This window comes from Saimiri boliviensis, chromosome 12 (assembly GCF_048565385.1).
Source record: "Saimiri boliviensis isolate mSaiBol1 chromosome 12, mSaiBol1.pri, whole genome shotgun sequence".
Lineage (NCBI taxonomy): Eukaryota > Metazoa > Chordata > Mammalia > Primates > Cebidae > Saimiri > Saimiri boliviensis.
In genome coordinates this window covers 115,871,082-115,897,801 of record NC_133460.1, presented here as the reverse complement: position 1 = coordinate 115,897,801, position 26,720 = coordinate 115,871,082, and the positions used below count along the sequence as shown (strand labels likewise).

The 26,720-nt window shown below is 53.5% G+C and overlaps 1 protein-coding gene across 22 annotated transcripts in view; it reads right to left on the bottom strand.

Annotated features, from left to right (window-relative positions):
* Nucleotides 1-26,720, bottom strand: part of JAKMIP3 (Janus kinase and microtubule interacting protein 3) — a 128,508-nt gene that overhangs the window by 66,206 nt on the left and 35,582 nt on the right. For 20 of the 22 annotated variants that reach the window (XM_074383105.1, XM_074383107.1, XM_074383110.1 and 17 more), the window contains exon 2: nt 539-805. The exons of 1 other annotated variant lie outside the window; for it this stretch is intronic. In XM_074383105.1, the coding sequence (XP_074239206.1) occupies nt 539-673 (135 nt within the window). In that variant the 5' untranslated portion in view covers nt 674-805. Of the gene's footprint in view, nt 1-538; nt 806-1,322; nt 1,507-26,720 lie in introns of all 22 variants that reach the window. One more of the 22 variants, XM_074383106.1, reaches the window with a different exon arrangement.

The window sequence follows — 26,720 nt, the reverse complement described above, 5'->3', positions numbered from 1 at the left end:
GGCTGTAAGAACCCTGAGGGCTAGGGGTCCAGCCAGGGGCCATCTTGGGCCTCCCCCTACCCTGGGCACGTCCCTGCGTCTCCGCGCTTGGCAGCGGGCACTGTTCTCAAACCCGGAAGTCTAAGCCCACGGCCCGTCTTTTTCCATGCGAAAGCCATACCCACTCTGTTTCAGGTCAGTTCCACCACAGACACCGAAGTGGGAAAGTCAGTGTCCTTTCCAGGGATGGCACCACTGGACACAGACCCCCAGGGCCCTGTGGCCCCAGACAGGAGGGCTGTCCCCGCACAGCAGAGGGTCATTTTTCTGAGCTCGCCGTGGTTTGCGGCCACCATGGCGCCTCTGCCCACAGGGCCCTCAAGTCTCCCACTGCCTGCCGCCCCCTACCCACCCCCACCAAGTGGCCTGTTCCAAGCAGCCTCCAGGACTGGGTGGTCATTTCCACGGGGCCCTGGCTACACCTGGCTTCGGAAGAGCCCAGCCCTGGGGGTGGTGGGAGGGTGGGGCATTCAGCGGTGGGGGTCTGGGGAGAGCCCACCTTGCTCTTCTCCTGCTGCAGCTCGATCTGGATGTCTGTGAGCTTGGCTCGAAGGTCCTCGTTGGCCGCCTGCAGCGCTGCCAGGGCCTCCGCCTTGTCCCCCTTGGCCCGGCTGCCCATGCCCCGCTTGGACATGGTGAGGCTGGATGGCCGGGGGGACGCCCAGGGGCAGGGCTCTCCAGCTGGGCTGGGCTGGGCTGGGGTGTCCACACCAAGCTCCCAGCAGGTGTCACCAGGACTGTCACGGCCCTACATCTTCTCATTCACCTGGTGGGGGAAGCACACGTGTGAGCAGCTCCCCCAGAGCCTTGGCCTGGAGCTCAGGGGCCATGTGCCGGGGTGGGGGCACACAGACCCCCCCCACCTGCCCTCGTCCCAGCATTGAGGACGCTACCTGGCCTAGGCATGCCGGGGAACCAGCCCCAGACCTCAGAGCCCATCTGCCCTCCCTACGGTGCCTCCAAACAGGGAGCCCGTATCTAAGAGCACATCTCTACACCCAGCGCGTGATAAACACTCCACACCTGTGAATTCTTTTCCCCTTAGGAATCAGAGACTGAGAGTGGGCACCCGGCTTCAAACCCAGAATTCCGCAGGTGGCTGTGAGGCCACACCACGGCAACAATGCGTATAAACCACGAGCTCTCAGTCTGTGGAGGGGACTCCATGACCCGGGCTCCTCCACAGAGACCCGCAAGCCACACCCAGGAAATGCCCGGAATACTGAGAGCAGGGCCTGGGACAGCAGCACAACCCAGGCAGCCACCCAGGGGAAGCAACCCACGTCGTCGACGGGTGAGTGGCTACACAAACGCGGAACATCCACGGAACCGAACACGATGCAGCTGGAACAAGGAGGGAGATTCGGACACACGCTACGGCAGGAGAACCCCGAAGACACTAGGCTGGGTGAAATGAGCGGCCACAGAAGGACAAGTCCCATCTGACTTCTTGGATACACTCAGGATCTACAGGAGGCAAACCAGGAACAAGGCAGAACGGTGATTGCCAGGGCTGGCGGGAGAGGGGATGGCAGTCACTGTTTCCTGGAGATGGATTTCCTTTTGGTTTTTTGGAGATGGCTCTGTGTCCCATCAAGGGGAGTGGCTGTAAATACACATGAAGCTTCACTCCCTCACCCACTGCCTGCCTCCCGCTGTGCGGCCCAGCTTCTAACGGGCCACGGCCAGGCACTGGGGACCCTGGTGTAGGCAATCAGTGGTCTCCACTGGTCACAGCAAGTCCTCCAGCTTCGACCCCATGGAAGATGCTCACTGCCTCAGAAGAGGTGGTTAGACGAGGCTGCTGAGACCCTCACAATTTCCTACCAGGCCGCCAGGCACCTCCCCCAGCTGCTGCTCTCCCTCAGATGCGCCCACCAGCTACTCTCCTCCAGGTGCTCCTCCCCCCAGCTGCTCCTCCCCTCCAGCTGCTCTTCTCCTCCAGGTGCTCCTCCCCCCAGCTGCTCTTCTCCTCCACGTGCTCCTCCCCCCAGCTGCTCTTCTCCTCCACGTGCTCCTCCCCCCAGCTGCTCTTCTCCTCCAGGTGCTCCTCCCCGCCAGCTGCTCTTCTCCTCCAGGTGCTCCTCCCCGCCAGCTGCTCTTCTCCTCCACGTGCTCCTCCCCCCAGCTGCTCTTCTCCTCCACGTGCTCCTCCCCCCAGCTGCTCTTCTCCTCCAGGTGCTCCTCCCCGCCAGCTGCTCTTCTCCTCCAGGTGCTCCTCCCCGCCAGCTGCTCTTCTCCTCCAGGTGCTCCTCCACTCTAGTTGCTCTTCTCCTCCAGGTGCTCCTCCCCCCAGCTGCTCTTCTCCTCCAGGTGCTCCTCCCCTCCAGCTGCTCTTCTCCTCCACGTGCTCCTCCCCCCAGCTGCTCTTCTCCTCCACGTGCTCCTCCCCCCAGCTGCTCTTCTCCTCCAGGTGCTCCTCCCCGCCAGCTGCTCTTCTCCTCCAGGTGCTCCTCCCCTCCAGCTGCTCTTCTCCTCCAGGTGCTCCTCCCCTCCAGCTGCTCTTCTCCTCCAGGTGCTCCTCTCTCCCTCTGATGTTCCTTCAGGCCGCTGCTCCTCTCCCTCAGATACTCCTCTTGGCTGCCCAATGCTCCTGACAGGTCCATTGGGTCCCTCTGTGGCCCTCCTGCTCCTGGGGCCTCCTTCCATCCTCACCGTGACCAGCTTTCCCTAACAGAGGAAAAAGCACCTTCTCCTCCTATCCTTGTTTACCCTCTGCTCTTGTCACCTGTCACAGGGCAGTGAAGGCAGCCAGGATGGAAGGGACAAGCAGGCAGATCACACATGGGAGCTTCCCCCAAAACACAGCCCCCAGCCCCGGCTCCCGCATCTCCTCTCGGGGTGAACCCAGGCTCTGTCTCCAGTCTGTTTATCTGCTCACAGGACCATGGGAGGGAGACTTGGACGTGGACCCTTGCAGTTTGATGAAGGCCAAACTTTGCGGGTATCGAGTTCAAAGACCAGTGGAGGTGACCAGGGAAGGGGCAGGACCATGGGGCAGCCAGGTGGGCCCGGCCTCCAGGGGTGAATGAAGATAGCCTCACAGAAGGGGATACCTGGGAACTGTGAGGAACCTATGGCGCTAAAAGGAGAACTGGGAAGAGGCTGGGCACCTCTCACCCTGCAGGGCTGCCGGCCTCCACCTGGACGGGGAGGGGGCCCGTCGGGGCTGACATCAGCTCTGCACGTGTGAGGTGGTTGGTAGGGGGGAGCTGGAGGGACCAGGCTTGGGCAGACGGCAGAGGAGGGAGCCGTTGTGGGGTGCAGGGAGAGGAAGGTGCCCTCGGGATGCCACTCCAGACAGGGCTGGACCCGCAGACAGGGCTGAGGCAGTGCCCAGTAGCCCTGAGGACGTCATCAGAGGCATCTTCATTTACAAAGGGGAAGGTGCTCACAGGGCCCAGCGGGTGCTGCCTCTCCCCCCGTTCCGGCTCTGTCCTGAGGACAAAACCCCAGGAGCTCAGGAAAGGCCCAGAAGGAGTGCACAGGAGTAGAGAGGCCCGAGGAGGAGGCGGGGAGGGGGCTCGGCTGGCTTTGTTGGAGGAGACTCAGAAGATGTCGGGCGGGCAGGCCCTTCGGGGACACGGACTCCTGGAAACGGGAGAGGAGATTCTAAAGGTGCTTTGCTCTCTTAGAGAACAAGCTGCCGTAAAAGGAGAGACACCAGCTGACGCTTAAATGACTTTTAGTGACTCCTGGCCCCAACCCACGAGTGACAAGTGGGCTCCTGCAGACCCCAGACCTGAGTGCCCACCTCCCACTGTCCTCCCTGGGGAACCGTGAAGGGGCCTCTCCAGGGAGAGGAAGAATCCACTGGAGAAGGGCGGGTCCTATCCTGTGCACCACCACAGGTGAGCGCTCTGGTCCACGTCCCACCTCCCACGGGGGTCGTCTTTCCGGCTTCCAAGAGCCCGTTCCCACCTCCGTTCAAGTCCTCAGGGACAGCCCCGGAGAGACCAGGGCTCCGGCTTCCTTCAGCGGCACCTCCCTTCCAGGACAGAGCCCCGCGCCGCCACCGCCCCCTCCTGGCCGCCGCACGGGGCTCTGTGCCGCGCTCACCGCCGGCGGGAGAAACTCCTCCCATCTGCTTTCGAGAAAAGGCAAAATAAAATGCGGCTGTCGAGACGGCTGCCGTTCCGAGGGTTTTGCTATTTTAAGTAGACAGAGCAGCGTTTGAAAAAGAATCCATTTTTAAGGGTCCTGCTTGCTAATACGAAATGGTGACTATCTAGACCCAGCCCAGGAGCTAACTTCTAATTAGCCCACCGTTTGTAGCATTTAGCAGTTAATTTTGTTTTAGGAAGTCTTCAGCGTGGGGTGGGGTTGGGGGGAGGTCCTCGCTCTGTCACCAATGGGCAGAGTCTGGTCACGGCTACAACTGCCCTGGGGAGCTTGGATCAGCCCTGGGGCAGGAGCCAACAGGGGTCAGGGTGGGACCAAGCTCAGAGCCACGATGGGGTCACAGGAGGGCTGGGGCAAAGCTGTCCCTTAACTGGAAATCACAGCAACACAGCATGAACCTCACGTGCAAATGAGCCCTCCAGGCACCTTGGACTCTGCTCCAACCCACCATCACCAGGCACTGTGGACTCTGCTCAAACCCACCATCACCAGGCACCGTGGACTCTGCTCAAACCCACCCTCACCAGGCACTGTGGACTCTGCTCAAACCCACCCTCACCAGGCACTGTGGACTCTGCTCAAACCCACCATCACCAGGCACTGTGGACTCTGCTCAAACCCACCATCACCAGGCACTGTGGACTCTGCTCAAACCCACCATCACCAGGCACTGTGGACTCTGCTCAAACCCACCCTCACCAGGCACTGTGGACTCTGCTCAAACCCACCATCACCAGGCACTGTGGACTCTGCTCAAACCCACCATCACCAGGCACTGTGGACTCTGCTCAAACCCACCCTCACCAGGCACTGTGGACTCTGCTCAAACCCACCCTCACCAGGCACTGTGGACTCTGCTCAAACCCACCCTCACCAGGCACTGTGGACTCTGCTCGAACCCACCATCACCAGGCACTGTGGACTCTGCTCGAACCCACCATCACCAGGCACTGTGGACTCTGCTCGAACCCACCATCACCAGGCACTGTGGACTCTGCTCGAACCCACCATCACCAGGCACTGTGGACTCTGCTCGAACCCACCATCACCAGGCACTGTGGACTCTGCTCAAACCCACCCTCACCAGGCACTGTGGACTCTGCTCAAACCCACCCTCACCAGGCACCGTGGACTCTGCTCCAACCCACCATCACCAGGCACTGTGGACTCTGCTCAAACCCACCATCACCAGGCACTGTGGACTCTGCTCAAACCCACCATCACCAGGCACTGTGGACTCTGCTCAAACCCACCCTCACCAGGCACTGTGGACTCTGCTCAAACCCACCATCACCAGGCACTGTGGACTCTGCTCAAACCCACCATCACCAGGCACTGTGGACTCTGCTCAAACCCACCCTCACCAGGCACTGTGGACTCTGCTCAAACCCACCCTCACCAGGCACTGTGGACTCTGCTCAAACCTACCCTCACCAGGCACTGTGGACTCTGCTCGAACCCACCATCACCAGGCACTGTGGACTCTGCTCGAACCCACCATCACCAGGCACTGTGGACTCTGCTCGAACCCACCATCACCAGGCACTGTGGACTCTGCTCGAACCCACCATCACCAGGCACTGTGGACTCTGCTCGAACCCACCATCACCAGGCACTGTGGACTCTGCTCAAACCCACCCTCACCAGGCACTGTGGACTCTGCTCAAACCCACCATCACCAGGCACTGTGGACTCTGCTCAAACCCACCCTCACAGTGTACTCTGCTCAAACTCACCAACACCAGGCACCGTGGACTCTGCTCCAACCCACCATCACCAGACACCAGGGACTCTGCTCAAAGCCACCCTCACCAGGCACCGTGGACTCTGCTCAAACCCACCATCACCAGGCACCGTGGACTCGGCTCCAACCCACCATCACCAGACACCGGGGACTCTGCTCCAACCCACCATCACCAGACACCAGGGACTCTGCTCAAACCCACCCTCACCAGGCACCGTGGACTCTGCTCAAACCCACCCTCACCAGGCACCGTGGACTCTGCTCAAACCCACCCTCACCAGGCACCGTGGACTCTGCTCAAACCCACCCTCACCAGGCACTGTGGACTCTGCTCAAACCCACCCTCACCAGATACCGGGGACTCTGCTCAAACCCACCCTCACCAGGCACCATGGACTCTGCTCAAACCCACCCTCACCAGGCACCGTGGACTCTGCTCAAACCCACCCTCACCAGGCACCGTGGACTCTGCTCAAACCCACCCTCACCAGGCACCGTGGACTCTGCTCAAACCCACCCTCACCAGGCACCGTGGACTCTGCTCAAACCCACCCTCACCAGGCACCGTGGACTCTGCTCAAACCCACCCTCACCAGGCACCGTGGACTCTGCTCAAACTCACCCTCACCAGACACCGGGGACTCTGCTCAAACCCACCATCACCAGGCACCATGGACTCTGCTCAAACCCACCCTCACCAGGCACCGTGGACTCTGCTCAAACCCATCCTCACCAGGCACCGTGGACTCTGCTCAAACCCACCCTCACCAAGCACCGTGGACTCTGCTCAAACTCACCCTCACCAGGCACCATGGACTCTGCTCAAACCCACCATCCCCGGGGCGGGCACGGACGCTGCCGACCAACAGCACGACTGTGCAGCTAATGGCCTAGGGTGCCGAGGGATGAGCCGTCTGTGACACTGCATGTAAGCCACAGGCACAGGGCAGGTGGCATCCAGGGGACCAGCCTGATGAGGACCCATGAATGCACCCATGAGTTTGCACTGCTGACACAATCAGAACGTACATTAAAGCACTGGGCGTCTTTTTTATGTGCCAAGTTGCATTTGACCAGGAAAAGCCGGAGTCCCTTCCGAGCCTGTTAGTCTGAAAGAGGTAGAGTTTGCACCCAGGCTCTCCCCAAACCCCGCAGAGAGAGCGCTTCCCCTGCTGGACAGGGTTCTGCAGCCGGTCTCAGAACCTTCCTACTTTCCTTGGGGAAGTCATTATGTTAACAGCACAGATTGCCTCTTTTATTTCGGGGTCTCCGAGGAGGTATAAAAACGATTTACTTCCCAGTCAGCATCTGGAGGCTGCGGACATGCTCCAGGTTGGCCTCTGGTGAGTCGTTTTATGGCAGGAGGTTTCCCTGTGGGGGCAAAGCTTTACAGCCAGCGATGTGGTTCCAGCTCTGGTGGATCTCTGCAGTGAATCTCTGACGTGGCCCTCCCCATCGCTGCCGAGAAGGCTGCCCCGGGATGGACGTTTCCACCGCCGGGGAATCTCCGCAGTGAGCCTCCCCATCGCTGGCGAGGTGGCTGCCCCGTTAGGCCTTTGCCCCACTCTGTCCCCTTTGGGCTGTTTACTAAGCATTGAGCCTCTAGATTTGGGCTTCAACACCCAAGTGACCACCACGCGACACAGAGGACATGGAGAAGTCAGACCCGTCCGCACTGAGCAGCCTTCAGAGCCACCCCCCTGCGATTTGGGGGCATCCTGGGGCATGATGGTCCATGTCTCTGCAGCTCCCGTGACCTCACAGGGCTGTGAGCATTTGGCGGAGATTATTTCTGGACCAACTAGTTTACGGAGAAGGACGGACGGATCTAACAATTCATTTCCACGGAAATCCAATGTCTGGGGTGGGGAGGGGGGATGGAGGAGGGTCAGAGACCCCGTCGGAGCCCACAGGAGGGGGACGCACGGACCCCCAGGCCCACCCCACAGGTCACCTCTGACAGATGCCTAGGCTTTGTGGGAGGAGAAAGGGTGAAGACACAGGCCTCAGGGCCTCCCCCATTCACTGGGCCCCTCTCGGTGAGCCTGGCAGGCTGAGCTGCCGGCAGACGGCTTTAGGGAGGGTGGGGGGCCCCAGTCTTCTTTCCTGGGGCAGACGGGTGTGAGCTTCCAGGTGACCCTGAAGAGAAGCCCCTCACCCATTAAAAACAAATAGTGCTCAGAGGGGGTCGCCAGCTGGTCCTTCATGCCTGAGTGTCAATGTCACTGATCGGAGAACTGGGTCCAACCTGGAAACGCGGGAAAGCAGAGCCGCACTCAAGTGGGGCAGGAATTTCCGAGCAGAAGATGCAGGGCCTGGGGCAAAGCATGTGGGCTCTGGGGGCCGGAGGGGCATAGGGGCTGGGGGAGGGAGGCTCATGGTGTGGCTGTCACCCAAGACCAACCAACCACCCCAGGTAAAGGCCCAAAAGAGGCCAGAGGGAGGCCTAGCAGCGTGGTCCTCTGGAATCCCAGAGGCTCAGCCCCTGACTGTCCCCCCCGCCCGGGCCTGCCAGCTCTCACTCGACCACCGCTGTGGAAAATCGCAGGTGTGGTGAGATTAGTCACCCACAGACATGGGCCCTGAGACAGAGAATGTCACCGAGTCCAACTTAACAGTTAAAGAATTGGATGCAGAAACCCTGTCTGGGGTCACGTATCAGGTGACCCAGCTCTGCCTGATGCAAAGCCACCAGACCACGTCCCTCACCTAGCACATGGTCAAGCTGCTGGCTGGGCTCTGGGTAGGGTACCCCTCATGCGTCACCCAGGTTAGGGCTACCAGCATGCTCGAGGCATGGCATGGGGCCCCTTTCAGAGGCGGAGCAGACCCAGCGCGTGTGATGAACACGGTAAGTGCTGACCCAGGGTCAGTCCAGGGTCCAGCCGGATGTGCCAGGCCCCAAGGCCCAGGGGAGCCCCGCATTCTGCTGCCCATAGTCACCATCGGTCCTGGAAAACAGCCTCAAACACAGACGTAGCCCACGGGTCTTCCCCACAGACTAAGGACACCTGTGTCGCCAGAGAAAGCCAGCAGCTCAGAGAAGGGCTGTCGGGTGAAGGTGGGGCCAGAGCCCACGTGGGATGTGTTTCCAGACGCCGGAGGCAGAGACCGGGGGATATGTGCAGCCACACAGGTGGACATGCAGGAGGCGGCGGGGCCAGGGCCTGCGGAACGGGCCCAGAGCTGGAGCCACTGCCGGGCGTCCGGCTGAGGGCTGTGGAAGGCACTAGCCACTCTGAGCTTGTCTCTGTCCCGATACTGGAGTGGGAGAGGCGCCTGCGGCTCTGAGTGAGTAAAGCAGGGGCCCTCTCTCCCCTGGGCCACTCTTGGAGATACTCAGCCCCACGGGTGGTGGGGTGGCCTCTGCGAGGAGAGAGCTGATCACAGAAGGACCAGAGAGGCGGCAGCACGTGGGCCAGTCAGGACGGCGCCTTCCTCATGAGCCCTCCCTCGGTGGCTTCAGTCTGCCTGGGCCGGATCCCCCGCCCTGACTCAGGGGAAGAGAAAACAGCCCCACCCACTGGGAGCTGCCTGGGCAGGCCTGGGGCACGGCCGAGGGATTTTCCTCCCGACCCTAAGATGGACCCCACGTCTCACGTGGCCTGTCTCACGGGACAGCCCACCTTCCTCCTGCCTTCCTGTGGCACCCCTTTCCCCGTCACGGAGCCCTGGGTTTGGGAACGGCGTCTTTCTGCGCATTCCCGGGAAGCAGGGCTTCCGCACACCACTGACTCGAGAAGCCTTCCTTGCCAGGAACGGCAGAATTCCACCTGGAGGCAGAAATCGTGGAGACTGGGGGGCTCTGCCCAGTGCTTTCCTTTAATTACGGCCATCAGCAAGGCTGCTGCTCGACGTCCAAGGGAGAAGGCTCGCCTCGGGGCACGCTGACCACACACACTCAGAAACACAGCGATTGCAGTGGGTCTAGAAGGCAGACGGAGAATCAGTAAGGACTTGGGGTAGAACCTTTGTTTCTAACTGTACATTTTCCAATGAAGTTGATCGACGTTGATCTTGTACAAACCTCTAATAGTTTGCAGAAAACAGATTTAAAGTCTTCAGTAGTGGAATGTGGTGGAGATGGAGGGGACAATAAGATGCTTCAGATAAATAAAAGTGTCACCGAATCTGTCTGGCCCGATACGTAGCCATGCCTGCCGGGGCGAGCTACGATTTGAGGGGAACCGGGAATCCCTGCTTCCTCTCCCCAGCTCACGGGGCCCTGCTTCAGGGCAAACAGCCCTATACAGGTTGATTTTTAATTTTTCTCTTTGAGGCAAAGTCTCACTGTGTCACCCAGCCTGGAGTGCGATGGCGTGATCTCTGCTCACTGCAACCTCCGCCTCCCGGGTTCAAGCAGTCTCCCATTCAGGCTCCTGAGTAGCTGGGATTATAGGTACCTGCCACCATGCCGGGCTAATTTACGCATTTTTGGTAGAGACAGGGTTTCAACATGTTGGCCAGGCTGCTCTCAGGTGATCTGCCCGCCTCGGTCTCCCAAAGTGCTGGGATCACAGGCGTGAGCCACCCTACCCGGCCAGGAGGTATTTTTAAATGGCTCCCAAACCCAGCTGATGTAAGGACGCCCTGAGGAGGTTACTGAGTACGCCCCGTCTCTCCAGGAGGAAGAAGGGCCCAGCACTTGACCCGGCTCCTGATCGTGCCAGCAGTGCAGCAAACCCAGCCCTGTGGGCGGAGTACTGGGGTAAAGGGCCCCTTCCTCACTGCAGACGCCCCTGGGGTGGCCGGAGGTCACGGGGAAGACCAGGCCCAGGACGGGAGGAGCATGGCAGGAGGAGCCGGGGCTCCGGCAGCCGCTCAGCACCCAGGAGAAAAGCAACCCCACTAAGCCGGCCTCGCGGGGACACCTAGGAGGGCCCTTACAGGATGGCCACAACCATGATGCTAAAGATGCTTCCAGATGGAGAAGAGGCCGTTTCACCTCACAGCAACCCACAGGCCTCAGAAAACACCATGTGTGTCTTTCTGAAAAGCAGCTCGGGATCACCCACAAGATCTCTGCATTGACTTCAATTGAGGGTTCACATCTGTCTACAAACGTCAAGACGGCAGCTGCGAGTCGCCTCCTCTATAGAATCAGCCTAACACAGTTCACGTTTTATTGACAGGTGATCTTGGCCCGACACAGCGGCTCAGGCCTGTAACCCCAGCATGTTACAAGGCCAAGGCGGGAGGATCACTTGAACCCAGGAGTCTGAGAGCAGCCTGGCCAACAGAGGGAGACCCCATCTCTGCAATGAAAACACTAGCCAGGTGGGTGCCTGTGGTCCCAGCTCCTGGGGAGGCTGAGGCAGGAGGACAGCTTGAGCCTGGGAGGTCGAGGCTGCAGTGAGCTGTGACCACACCACTGCCCTCCCACTGGGCAACAGAGGAAGGCTTTGTCTCCAAGGTTAAAAAAGAGATAAAGAAAGAAGGGCGATCTCTGTGATTGGAAGCTCAGGTTCCGAATCACCTACATACGCATTAAAATTCTAAGTCTTCACTGAAGTGCCACGACTATTTCTTAAAAAAAAAAACAAAAAAAAAAAACTTTTAGTTTGAGACGATGGTAGAGCACATGCAGTTGTAAGACAGAATGCAGAGACGCCCCATGTCCCCTCTCTCCATCCCTCCCCCAAGCATCGGGGAGCACGGCAGGGCAGGACTGCAACCAGGACACGGACTGCGAAGCAGCCGAGGTTGGGGACAGTCCTCTCCCCACAGGGTCCCTTTCGCTGTCAGATTCACTTTCCTCCTCGCCCTCCCCCTGCATAAGCCAGGAAGGTCACCATCTTCTCCTCACTCACAGAACTTTGTGACTTCAAGAATGTTACAGAAACAAAGTCGTACAGTAGGTGAAGGCGACCTCCCGAGATCAGCGTGATGCTTGGAGAGCAACACAGGTTGCCACGTGCACCCACAGCGCACCCTTCTCACCGCCGAGTGACACCCATGGTGCACCCTTCTCACTGCCGAGTGACACCCACGTTCACCCTTCTCACTGCCGACACACCCACGGTACACCCTTCTCACCGCCAAGTGACACCCACGGCGCACCCTTCTCACTGCCGAGTGACACCCACGTTCACCCTTCTCACCGCTGAGTGACACCCACGTTCACCCTTCTCACTGCTGAGTGACACCCACGTTCACCCTTCTCACTGCTGAGTGACACCCACGTTCACCCTTCTCACTGCCGACACACCCACAGTACACCCTTCTCACCGCCAAGTGACATCCACGGCACACCCTTCTCACTGCCGAGTGACACCCACGTTCACCCTCCTCACCGCCAAGTGACACTCACGTTCACCCTTCTCACCGCCGAGTGACACCCACGTTCACCCTTCTCACTGCTAAGTGACACCCACGGTGCACCCTTCTCACCGCCGAGTGACACCCACGTTCACCCTTCTCACCGCCGAGTGACACCCACGTTCACCCTTCTCACCGCCGAGTGACACCCACGTTCACCCTTCTCACCGCCGAGTGACACCCACGTTCACCCTTCTCACCGCCGAGTGACACCCACGTTCACCCTTCTCACTGCCGAGTGACACCCACGTTCACCCTTCTCACTGCCGAGTGACACCCACGTTCACCCTTCTCACCGCCGAGTGACACCCACGTTCACCCTTCTCACTGCCGAGCGACACCCACGGTGCACCCTTCTCACTGCTAAGTGACACCCACGTTCACCCTTCTCACCGCCGAGTGACACCCACGTTCACCCTTCTCACCGCCGAGTGACACCCACGTTCACCCTTCTCACCGCCGAGTGACACCCACGTTCACCCTTCTCACCGCCGAGTGACACCCACGTTCACCCTCCTCACTGCCGAGCGACACCCACGGTGCACCCTTCTCACCGCCGAGTGACACCCACGTTCACCCTTCTCACTGCCGAGTGACACCCACGTTCACCCTTCTCACTGCCGAGCGACACCCACGGTGCACCCTTCTCACCGCCGAGTGACACCCACGTTCACCCTCCTCACCGCCGAGTTGCATCACATGTGGCTGCATCACAGTTTCTCCGCTCACCCACTGGAGGACCCTGGCCCTGCGCCATTTCCGGGCTCTGTGGCCTCCGGATGTTTCTTCGCCTGGGTGGTTTCCAGAGGTGCCTTGGCCCCCATCAGCCGCGTATCAGTGGCCCAGCTCCGACACCCTCGCCGGCATCTGGAGATGTGCCGTTTCTATGTTGCCGCTCTCCTAGGTGAGCTCACAGCCCCCGTGGCTTCTGTCTGCGTTTCTCCAGCCCCTCGCTGGGGGTCTCTTGCGCACCTTGGCCATCCGCACATACGCGTCGGGAAATGCCTGCTGTGAGGCTGCTGCCATCCTGGTTCTTGGCTGGAGGAAGCAGGCTCTCTTCTTGGGGATGGCTTGTCTGTGCCTGCTGGCTCCGGGGAGCTGGCTTCTCCACCTCTGTATATGGAACATCCCAGGCAAAAAGAAAACCCAGGGACGTCACCAGGCATGATCCTGGGGTCCGAGGTCCCTGGCCAGCTGCTTTCTCCAGCCCACCTTTCATAGTCTTCTTACACTGGTTTCTTATTTCATGTCCAGGGTTTCAATTGTACTAACGGGGGAGCTGGTAAGACTATGTCCCGACCCCTTCCCAGAGGCAGAAAGCCAGCCACATCTTTTCAAAAACATATCACAGCCAGGTTCAAAGCCACAACTTTTCATCAAGGAACAAAATCTTGCATCCGTATGTACCATTATCATTTCAGTTATATAACAAGTGTGATTTAAAATTCGCCAGTGCACTTCTTGGGGTGGAAGTCACATACTACTCTAGCCAAGTACAGTAACCACCACCCGGTGTTGAGGGAATAGTCATCAGCTCCAGGACTCGGGGGCATGGCCACCTTCAAGCGAGACACGCACTGTATATATGAGCCACGTTCCGTGTGGTTGTAAGTCTGCCTGGGTTATTACTGGGAGGAAGGCTTAGGTCACATTCATACCTAGAAGTCCCTTTTGAGTTATAAGAATTAGCAGCAACGACCATTCTATAAAATAAACCCCTGAACATGTGAGTGATAGTGTGAGTGTTTTGAAAATATCAGAACTAAAACCAAAAATGGTCTACAGACAGCCTAGCTCCTGCCTGGACAGACTGGCCACTGATCCCGATGTAAAAACTGGGGTTTCTGGAACAGGAAGGAATACCAGGATCACCTGGCCAGATCACCAGCTCTTCAGGTGAGGAAACCAGGACCCAGACGAAGACCCCCAAGACCACAGCACTGATTCCCAAGAGCGCTGGAGCCCACCTGCTCTCCCCACAGCAGCATAACACATAGGCCGGTGGGCTCCCCGTGGATGGAAGCCTGAGCTGTAATCCTCAGGACACGGGGCAGGGCACCAAGACAGGCACTGCCTCTGCGGTGGGCCACTCTAGCCCTCATCCTGAAGCAAGCCTCGCAGAGAACGCTCTTCCCAAACTACGGAGCGGTGTCCTGTCCTACCACACCGCTCGGAAACATCTCTCGGGAGGAGTGAACAGCCAGGAGGAGGATCGTGGCGATGGGGGCAAGGACTGGATCGCAGCTCCCACCCGGACGAACAAGGACTGGATCGCAGCTCCCACTCGGACGAACAAGGACTGGATCGCAGCTCCCACCCGGACGAACAAGGACTGGATCGCAGCTCCCACCCGGACGAACGGAGCGCGTGTGGAGTCTCGCATCAGGAAGTTCTCCATCCAGAACGACTGCAGGAGTAAGTCAGGAAAGCCGAGCGGACCCGCAGACCCGCTGAAGGACCTGGGAGACGCCCCAAATACTGTAGTGTCCAAGCTGTGGAAGTGGGAAAGTGGGACTGAACATACACCCCGACTGGGGAACCCGAAGGTCTAGATCATGGGAGAAGATTCTGACCTTACCTGGAGTCGCGTCAACTTGGAGAGCTGAGTGAAATCCAGGGACAGAGGAAGCCATGGGAAAAGCCCTGTGGGCTCTCTGGGTCCCCTAGGGAGCCACTGCTGCCTTACCTCACAGGGGTCCTTGGGGAGGGCAGCCAGAGGCGCTGGAGAAAGGGCACAGGGCGAAGGACACCTCCGCCTGGACTCTGTAACAATTCCAACCTACGGAAAAGCCTCCTGCCAGAACTCACGGAGGGTGTGGATCCAGCAGACAGACTCCACAGCGGGAGGAAGGACGGAAGCCCGACTTTCGCAGCTGGGAGGCAGGTAGCCTGGGGCAAGTTCTCAGCCCTGCTCGCCCACTGCCTGGAAACAGACTCGAGGCTGCTGGGGGGTGGGCATGGTGGGAGTGAGCCCAGCCCTTTGGGTTGTGTGGGAGCTGGGTGAGGCCTGTGCTCCCAGCTTGGCCCCACTTCCTCCACAACCTGTATGACTCAGCAGAGGCAGCCATAATCCTCCTAGGTACACAACTGCATTAACCTGGAATCTCACCCTCATGCCCCACAGCAGCCACAGCAAGACCCACCCAGGAGAGTCTGAGCGCAGACACCGGCCCCGCCCCCACCAGATGGGCCTTCCCTATCCACCCTGGTGGCTGAACACAAAGGGCATATACTCTTGGGCGTTTAAGGCCCCACTCACCACCGCTTCCTCTCCATGCTACCATAGATGGTGCTCTCCGGAAAGCACTGCCTCCCAGCAGGAGGCCAAGTAGGACAAAAATAGAGCACTAGACCACCAAAGCCAAGTCCACTGCACCCCTGCCACCTCCACCGGAACAGGTGCGGGTATCCACGGCTGAGAGACCCACAAATGGCTCACATCACAGGGCTCTGTGCAGACAACCCCCATACCAGCCTGGAGCCTGGTAGACTTGCTGGGTGGCTAGACCCAGAAGAGAGATAACAATCACTACAGCTCAGGTCTCGGGAAGCCGCATCCACAGTACATCAGGGGAACACCCCATGGGACTAAAAAGTCTGAACAACAGCCTTCAGCCCTAAACCTTCTTCTGACAGAACCCACCCAAATGGGAGGGAACCAAAACACCAACTCTGGCAATACGACAAAACCAGGTTCTTTAACAACCCAGAAGAATCACACCAGCTCACCAATGACGGATCCAAACCAAGCAGAAATCTCTGATTTACCTAAAAAAAAAAAAAAAAAAAAAAAAAAAAACCTTAGAAGGTCAGCTATTAAGCCAATCAAAGAGGCACCAGAGAAAGGCAAAGTCCAATTTAAGGAAGTAGAAAAAATGATACAAGTCAGGAGTTGGAGACCAGCCTGGCCAATGTGGTGAACGTTATGTGAACCCCATGGTGAACCTACTAAAAATACAAACTTAACTAGGCATGGTGGTGTGCGCCTGTAGTCCCAACAACTTGGGAGGCCCAGGCAAGAGAATTGCTTGAACCTGGGAGGCAGAGGCTGCAGTCAGCTGAGATCACACCACTGCACTCCAGCCTGGGTAACAGAGTGAGACTCCATCTAAAAAAAAAAGAAGAATGATACAAGAAATAAGAGAAGAAATCTTCAGTGAACTAGATAGCATAAATAAAAAACAATCAAGACTTCAGGAAACAATGGACATATCTATAGAAATGCAAAATGCTCTGGAAAGTCTCAGCAATAAAATCAAGCAGAAGAACTTCAGAGCTTCAAGACAAGGTTTTCTAATTAACTCAATACTTCAAAGATGAAGAACAAATAATAAGGAAATATGAACAAAGCCTCCAAGAAGTCTGGGATTATGTTAAACAACCAAACATAAGAACATGGAACAATCAGTATTCTCGAGGAAGAAGAGAAATCTGAAAGTTTGGAAAATGTATTTGGGGGAACAATCAAGGAAAACTTCCCCAGCCTTGCTAGAGACCTAGACATCCAAATACAAGAAGCTCAAAGACCCCTGGGAAATTCATCCCCAAAAGATCATCACCTCCACACAGTGTCATCAGGTTATCCAAAAACAAACGAAAGAGTCTTAAGAGCTTTGAGGTAAAAACCACCAAGTAACCTATACAGGAAAACCTATCAGATTAACAGCAGATTTCTCAGCAGAAACCCTACAAGCTAGAAGGGACTGGGGCCCTATCTTCAGCCTCCTTAAAAAAAAAAAAAAAAAAATTACCAGCCAAGAATTTTGTATCTAGTGAAACTAAGCTTCATAAATGAAGGAAAGATACAGTCTTTTGCTGACAAATGCTGAGAGAATTTGCCACTACCAAGCCAGCACTACAAGAACTGCTAAAAAGCAGCTCTAAATCTTGAAACAAATCCTGGAAACACATCAAAACAGAACCTCTTTAAAGCATAGATCTCACAGGACCTATAAAACAAAAATACAATTTAAAAAAAGCCAAGGTATACAAGCAACAAATAGCATGATGAATGGAATAGTACCTGGCATCTCAACACAAATGTTGAACATAAATGGCCTAAATTCTCCACTTAAAAGATACAGACTTGCAAAATGGGTAAGAATTCACCAGCCAAGTATCTGCTGTCTTCAAGAGACTCACCTGACACATAAGGACTCACATAAACTTAAGGTAAAGGGGTGGAAAAAGACATTCCATGCAAATGCACACCAGAAGTGAGCAGGAGTAGCTATTCTTGTAACAGACAAAGCAAACTTTAAAGCAACAGCAATTTAAAAAGGCAAAGAGGGACATTATACAATGATAAAAGGCCTTGTCCAACAGGAAAATATCACAACCCTAAATATATGCACCTAACACTGGAGTTTCCAAATTTATGAAACAATTACAACTAGACCTAAGAAATGAAATAGACAGCAACACAATAATAGTGGGGTCTTCAATCCTCCACTGACAGCACTAGACAGGTCATCAAGACAAAGTCAACAAAGAAACAATGGACTTAAATTATACCCTGGAACAAATGGACTTAACGCATATTTATAGAACATCCTACCCGACAATTACAGAATATACATTCTATTCAACAGCATCTAGAACTTTCTCCAAGATAGATCACATGATAGGCCACAAAACAAGCCTCAATAAATTTAAGAAAACTAAAATTATATCAAGCACTCTCTTAGACCACAGTGGAATAACATTGGAAACCAACTCCAAAAGGAACCTTTAAAACCATGCAAATACATGGAAATTAAAGACCCTGTTCCTGAGTGATCATTGAGTCAACAATGAAATCAAGATTAAAATTTAAATTCTTTGAACTGAACAACAATAGTGACCTACAAAAACCTCTGGGATACAGCAAGGGCAGTGCTAAGAGGAAAATTCATAGCTCTAAACACCTACATCAAGAAGCCTCCAAGAGCACAAACAATCTAAGGTCACACTTCAAGGAGCTAGCAAGACAAGAACAAACCAAACCCAACCACAGCAGAAGAAAGGAAATAACAAAGAGCAGAGCAGAACTAGATGAAATGGGAAACAAACAAACAAAAAAATACAAAAGATAAATGAAAAGCTAGTTCTTTTCATTGATTGAAAAGAATTGATTCATACCCCATTAGCGAGATTAACCAAGGAAAGACTAGAGAAAATTTAAATAAGCTCAATTAGAAATGAAATGGATTACCATTGACATCACAGAAATACAAAAAATCATTCAAGACTACTATAAATTACCCGTATGTGCATAAACTAGAAAAACCTGGTAGAGATGGATAAATTCCTGGAAAGAAACAACCTTCCTGGCTTAAATTAGGAGGAACTAGATACTCTGAACAGACCACTAACAAGCAGTGAGACTGAAATGGTAATACAAGAATTACCAAACAAAAACAGAAGCAAAAAAACTCCAGGACCAGATAGATTTACAGCTGAATTCTACCAGATATTCAAATAAGAATTGGTACCAATCCTATTGACACTAGTCCACAAGAGAGAGAAAGAGGGAATCCTCTCTAAATCATTCTATGAAGCCAGTATCACCCTAATACCAAAACCGGGAAAGGACATAACCATAAAAGAAAACTACGGACCAATATCCCTGATGAACATAGATGCTAAATTCCTTAACAAAATACTAGCTAATGGAATCCAACAGCATATCAAAAAGAGAATCCACCATGATTAAGTAGGTTCATACCAGGGACGCAGGGACAGTTTAACATACACAGGTCAATAAAGGTGATATGACACATAAACAGAATTAAAAACAAAAATCACATGATCATCTCAATAGATGCAGAAAAAGCATTTGACAAAATCTAGCATCCCTTTATAATTAAAACTCTCAGCAACATTGGCTACAAGGGACATAACTCAGTGTAATCAAAGCCATCTATGACAAACTCACAGCCAACAAAATGTTGATTGGGGAAAAGCTGGAAGCATTCCCTCTGAGAACTGGAACGAGACAAGGACGCCCACTCTCACCACTCCTCTTCAGCGTAGTACTGGAAGTCCTAGCCAGAGCCATCAGACGAGACAAAGAAAGAAAGGGTATCCAAATCGGTGAAGAGGAAGTCAGACTCTCACTGTTGCTGATGATATGACTGTTTACCTAGAAAACCCTAAAGACTCCTCCAAAAAGTTCCTGCTACTGATAATTCAGCAAAGTTTCCAGATACAAAATTAATGTACACAGATCATTCGCTCTCCTATACATCAACAGCAAAAAGCTGAGAATCAAATCAAGAACTTAAGCCCTTTTATAACAGCTGAAAAAAAAAACCAACTTAGGAATATACCTAACCAAGGAGGTGAAAGACCTTCACAAGAAAAACTATGAAACACTCCTGAAAGAAATTACAGATGACACAAATAAGTGGGAATTCATCCCGTGCTCATGGATGCGTAGAATATTGTGAAAATGACCATACTGCCAAAAGGAACCTACAAATTCTATGCAATTCCCATCAAAATGTCACCAACATTCTTCACGGAACTAGAAAAAAAAATCCTAAAATTCACATGGTATCAAAAAGCCCACATGGCCAAAGCAAGACTAAGCAAAAAGAACAAATCTGGAAGAACCCCATTACCTGATTTCGAACTATACTATAAGGCTATAGTCACCAAAACTGCATGGTACTGGTATCAAAACAGACCAATGGAACAGAATAGAGAACTTTGGGTTCAAATAAACCCAAATACTTACAGCCAACTGGTCTTTGACAAAGCAAACAAAACCAAGGTGGGAAAAGGAAACCCTTTTTAACAAATGGTGCTGGGGCAACTGGCTAAAGAGACGCAGGAGAATGAAACTGGATTCTCATCTCTCACCTTATACAAAAATCCACTCAAGGCAGATTAAGGACTTAAATCTGAGACCTGACACTTTAAAAAGTCTAGTAAATAGTATCAGAAAAACCCTTCTAGACATGGGCTTGGGCAAGAATTCATAACCAAGAACCCAAAAACAAATGCAATAAAAACAAAGATAAATAGCTGGGACTTAATTAAAGAGCTTTTGCACATCAAAAGAACAGTCAGTAAACAGACAACCCAGACAATGGGAGAGAAATCTTCACAATCTATACATCTGTCGAAGAACTAATATCCAGAGTCTACAATGAGCTCAAACAAATGAGCAAGAAAAAATAAAATAATCCCATCAAAGATGGCCTCAGAACATGAATAGACAATTCTCAAAAGAAGATACACAAATGGCCAACAAACATATGAAAAATGCTCAACATCACGAATGATCAGGGAAATGCAAATCAAAACCACAACGTGATACCACCTCACTGCTGCAAAAATAGCCATCATCAAAAAATCGAAAAATAGTAGATGCTGGCGTGGATGCAGTGAACAGGGAACACTTTTACACTGCTGGTGGGACTGGAAACTAACACAGCCAGTACAAAAAACAGTGTGGAGATTCCTTACAGAACCATCATTAGAACTACCATGTGATCCAGCAATCCCACTAGTAGGTAGCTACCCGGAAGAAAAGAAGTCATTATATGAAAAAGATACTTGCACACGCATGTTTATAGCAGCACAATTTGCAATTGCAAAAATATGGAACCAACCCAAACGGCCATCAATCAACAAGTGAATAAAGAAACTGTAAGACACACACACACACACACACACACACACACACACACACGTGTGCTGGAATACTACTCAGCCATAAAAAGGAATGAATTAATGGCATTCACAGCGACCTGGATGAGACTAGAGACTATTACTCCAAATAAGTAACTCAGGAATGGAACAGCAAACATCATACGTTCTCACTCATATGTGGGAGCTAAGCTACGAGAACACAAAGGCGTAAGAACGAGTCGATGGACTCTGGGGACTCAGGGAAGGGGTGGGAAGGGGGTGAGGGTAAAAGACTACCAGTTGGGTGCAACGTCCACTGCTTGGGTGACAGATGCACCAAAATCTCACAAATCACCACTGAAGAACCTACTCACGTAACCGACCACCACCTGTCCCCAGTAACCTATGGAAATAAAAATTATTTAAATAATAATTTAAAAACATATTTAAAAGGAAGCAAAAAATAATTCAGCCCCCGCCACCCACCCCCCAAAAAACCCCATACAATTCCCAATGTCTGGCATCTAATCAAGGATTCTAGGTTGGATTTGGTCAATGGGACACACACACACACACAATTAAATTAAAATAAGGCCAAACATGCAATAAGCAGAGAGCTGGGACTCACAATGAGGAGGCCAAACAGAACTGGGACCCACAGAGGCAGAGACATGATGCAGACGCCGGAATTCAGGGGCAGGGACAGGAAAACAGCAAGCATAAATAAAACCCCGATATGCAGGAAAGCAGAGGAAGACGGTGGCCGGTTAAGAAGAGACATGGGAAGCGTTTCCGATCAGGACTGCTCTGCAGGGAAGTGGCATGTGGTTCTCTGCGCACTGCGCCCCTGTTCCTCAGGAAAGGCTCGCATCTCCCTGAGAGTCCTCGGAAAGGCCAGTCGGCTCAGCAGAGCCACAAACCAGAGGGGCTTGCTCATCTCTGCAGCAGCTTGACCCCCGAAGAACAAGGAGCCAAAAATAGCAGAGGCAACCATGACGATGAAGGCAGAACTGAAGGCCTCGTGCCACCCAGACCCAGACCTCTCCAAGGATACTTAGTAAAGATGGGGGCACTGGGATAAGAACAGACAAGACTCGGAGGAATCACTGCAGGGCTCAGGAACCGACGCGCCCGTGAGCAGGCGCTGGTCTGTGTGGCAGGCAGCATCACCAGGCAATGGGCAAAGGTGGTCTCTGTTCTCAGTGGTGCTGAATTCACTGGATATTCACACAGAAAAATATAGCTTGCTCCTACCATAGGCAAAAAATCATTTTCCAGTGGATTGCAGTTCACAATGTGAAGGGTAGAACAACCCTTCATGGAAGCAAGCATAGGAGAAATAAATCCTGGGTGTATAAATCAGTGTGAGCTCACACGGAAAATCGTTTTGGACAGGGGGACTGAGACTGCTCAGTGCAGACCACAGTCTTCTCAGTAAGTGATGCTGGGAAAGCTGGGTGTCCATACCCAAGAGAACGAAGCTGGATCCTTACCGTATGCCCCATGCAAAAGTTAACTTAAAATGATCAAAGACGTAAACATAGGACCTTAAAGCACAAAACTCTAGGGAAAAAGATGAAGGCAAAAGCTTCGTGACATTTTAGATTTGGGGATGATCTCTTGAATATGACATCAGTGCAGAGACAGTAAAAGTAAAAATCAACTGGACTATGGCAACATTAAAAGCTTTCGTGCACCACCAGGTGTAATAGCAGACTGAAAGGACAAGCTGTGGGATGGGAAAAGTATTTGCAAATCATGTCCAACAAGGGGTTAATGCTCAGGGTATATAAAGAATTACTATGACTTGGCCAGGCATGGTGGCTCTTGCCTGTAATTCCAGAACTTTGGGAGGTCAAGGCAGGCAGATTGCTGGAAGTCAGCAGTTCGAGACCACCCTGGCCAACATGGTGAAACCATGTCGTCACTACTAGAAATAAAAAAATAAAAAATAGCTGGGTGTGGTGACATGTGTCTGTAGTCTCAGCTGCTCAGGAGGCTGAGACAGAATCACTTGAATCTGGGAGGCAGAGGTTGTAGTGAGCTGAGATCGCACCACTGCACTTTAGCCTGGGCAACAGAGAGAGACTCCATCTCAAAAAAAAAAAAAAAAAAAAAAAATCTGTAACGTGACAGCAAGCAAATAATCTGATCTTAAAATTGGGAAAGGATTTGAATACAGTTTCTCCAAAGAAGATACACAAATGGCCCAGAAAAAGGAGGTCAACATCACAGATCGTCAGAAAAGTGCAAATCAAAGTCACTGTGCGGCACCACCTCACACCCATTAGGATGGCTCTGGACATAACAAGCATGAGTAAGGGTGTGCAGAAACCGGAACCCTGGCACACCCTGGCACACCCTGGCACACCGCTGGCAGGCCCGGCAAACGGTGCAGCCACTGTGGGAGGCAGTATGACGGACCCTCAAATCTTTCTGAGTGGGGGTCTCTCATGTCACCCAGGCTGGAGTACACTGGCGATCACAGCTCGTCACAGCCTCCAATTTCTGGGTTCAAGCAATTCTCCTGCCTCAGCCTCCTAAGTAGCTGGGATTACAGGTGTGACCCACCAAGCTGCCTCAAAATCTTAAAAACAGAATTGAAAGCAGGGTCTGGAAAAGACATCTGGCCACCCATGTTCACAGCAACAGTATTCCCCGTGGCCTGGAGGCAGACCCCACCCGAATGTCCTTTGACAGACAAATGGATAAGACGGAACCGGACTCAGCCGTCAGAAGGAGAAAATGCCAAGATGTGCCATGGCATGGAGGCCGCGGGTCTTTGGAGCAAACTCGTAGAAACAGAAAACCGAGGGCGGCTGCCAGGGGCTGCAGAGGGGTAGGTGGGGACTTGTTTAGTGGGGACAGAGCTTCCGTTTTACAAGATGAAAACGTTCTGGATGCTGGTTTCACGATAATGTGAATATACTTGACACTACTGAAGTGTGCACTTAAAAATGGCTAAGATGGGCCGGGCGCGGTGGCTCACGCCTGTAATCCCAGCACTTTGGGAGGCCGAGGCGGGTGGATCACGAGGTCAAGAGATCGAGACCATCCTGGTCAACATGGTGAAACCCCGTCTCTACTAAAAATACAAAAAATTAGCTGGGCGTGGTGGCGCGTGCCTGTAATCCCAGCTACTCAGGAGGCTGAGGCAGGAGAATTGCCTGAACCCAGGAGGCGGAGGTTGCAGTGAGCTGAGATCGCGCCATTGCACTCCAGCCTGGGTAACAAGAGCGAAACTCCGTCTCAAAAGAAAAAAAAAAAATATGGCTAAGATGGTAAAAACTACGTCATGTCTGTTTGACCACAACTAAAAGTAAAATTTAAAAACTGGTTGCACATTCGTGTTCTATGTCACAGCCTTTATTCTTTTATACAGAAATAGCATCAACCCTCCTGGCTTGTTTCCATTGTGGTATCCCCGGAGCCAACTGCTGGCATGTGTATTTAAATAAACAACTTTCAATCCTCAAGAAAAAAAAAAAAAAAAAAAAAAACCACGCATGCACTCAGCGCACCAGTGCAATTTCGCTATCAACCAGTGTGCACGAGGCGACACCCACCAGGACAGTCGGGCCGGCGCCTGGAGTTCGCCCGATCCAGGCCTAGAGAAGACAGCGAGAGACCACAAGCGGACCGTCTACGTGGGGAACTCCATGCCATGTGTCCCTGCAGCCAGAGAAAACGAACACAGATCCGACTGACGGAAGTGGGGCTGCCGGGGTCCACAGACCCCAGGGCCGTGGGGCTGAGCTTGGTCCACTTCCAGGCCGGGCCCCCACGTCGTGGGGGCTGTCGTAGGCCAGGCCCAGGCCCCCTCTGCCTTGGCCGCTGGCTGTGGGGACTCCCAGAAGCTGCAGGTGCCAGGAGAGAGAGTGATGGCTCAGGAGCTGGCGTTCGGGTCACTCCCACGCACGGCTTACCTGAGCTTTGGGGCCACCCAGCCCTGCACCTGCCGAATGCCACGGCCTGTGCAGTCAGACCACACCGGCTGGGGACACACAGCTCAGGGCTCACGGCAGCCACGGCCAATCACCCAGCCCCTCCTAGGCCGGGCAGCCGGCACAGCAGTGGCAGTGACAGGAAAGAACGCCGTCCAGGGAGGTTCTGGCCGCCAGGCCAAGGGAGCAACTTAAAACGGGCCCGGGGAAAACGACAAGCTCTGTTTCAGACAGAAAAATAATTCTCTAGTCTAAATGATGCAGTTTTACCCATCTGGAAAAGAAACCCCAAAACCTCATAGCAGCGAGATGATTGAAGAACAGCAGCTGCTCCAGACACAGGCCCCGCTGCAGAGAGAAGGTCCCTGCACTCAGCGGGAAAGGGGGCGTGATACATGCAGGCAACGGGCCACTGGGCGGCTGACTGCGAGCAAAAATCTCTACGGATTGTTGCCCTTCTACCTGAAAATTATAAATAAAGGGAATTAAAGGTGAAAAAAAACCCAAAGCATTAAAATCACTGGGTAAAAGGAACAATGGGCATTTTTCAAATCTCTGGAGAGGCCTTTCTAGGTTTAAATAAGATAAAAGGAATTTACAAAAGGGAAAAAAACCAGTCGATCCCACCACATGAAATCCTTACATACCTTTGTTATAAATGTGTGATGCAATTGAGAGGCTAGGAACCAGTCAAAATAACATTCGCAGTAAATACGACAAAAAGTATCTTTACCGTATTAGGCGGTTGTGACATTTCATAACAAAAACAGTGAGATCTCACTAGATAAACTGGTAACTATCAAAAGAGATAATTTACAAGCAAGATAACAAAAACGTGTCTAAAAACACAAAAGGCTGGGCGAGGTGGCTCAGGCCCGTCATCCCAGCACTTCTGGAGGCCGAGGGGCGCAGATCACCTGAGGCCGGAGCTGGAGACCAGCCTGGCTAACATGGCCGTCTCTACTCAAAGTACAAAAAATTAGCGGGACCTGGTGGCGGGCACCTGTAATCCCAGCTACTCGGGAGGCTGAGACAGAACTGCTTGAACCTGGGAGGTACAGGCTGCAGTGAGCTGAGACTGTGCCACTGCGCTCCAGCCAGGGCAACAAGAGTGAAACTCTGTCTAAAACAAGCAAACAAAAAAACAAACCCACAAGATTTTTAACGCCTCCGCTTAAGATGCAGAAAATCACAAGAGAATGTCATTCTTATCTCAGAAACAAATAAGGCCACCTCGTCTGCAGAATCGTGTCTTTCCTGCAGCCCGCCTATGAGCTGCAGGGCCCCGAGGGGCTGAATGCCAAATGGAGACACACTCTCAGATGGTCCAGGTTCCCTGTGACTGCCCGGGCACAGGAGACAGTGGGTGAGGACTCTTCGGGCCCCCTGAGGCCTGGTGCGACCTTCAGAAGAACTGGGACCAAGTTTTCAGACAGGGGACAGCACCAGGAACTCATAGAAAAGGCTGACAGAGGGCAGAAGACAGCACGCAGCCCCTGCGCAGGTGAGGGCACCCCTGCCCAGAACCCTCCTTCAGACAAAGCCACAGCCCTAAGCCACTGAGGTCAACGCAGCAAACCCTCTCCCCAGGTCACCGGGAGGGGAGGAAGCGGAGGCCTTCTTCCCGTTTTACTCCTTCTAGGCTAAGCGTGGAAGCAGAATCCTTTTGTCCTGAGTGGGGAGAGGAAGCCGTCTGGGCAGAAGTCAGCTGCCGCTGGGGGAAGATCAGAAAACTCTCACGCGCGGGGTGGAGGCGGAAGGTGGACCAGCTGCCTGAAGACAGTGCAGCTGCCCTCACGCCATCAGACCCGGGGCCACCGCGGGCCAGTCCTCATGCCGTCAGACCCGGGGCCACTGCAGGCCAGTCCTCACGCCATCAGACCCGGGACCACTGTGGGCCTGTCCTCACGCCGTCAGACCCGGGGCCACCTCAG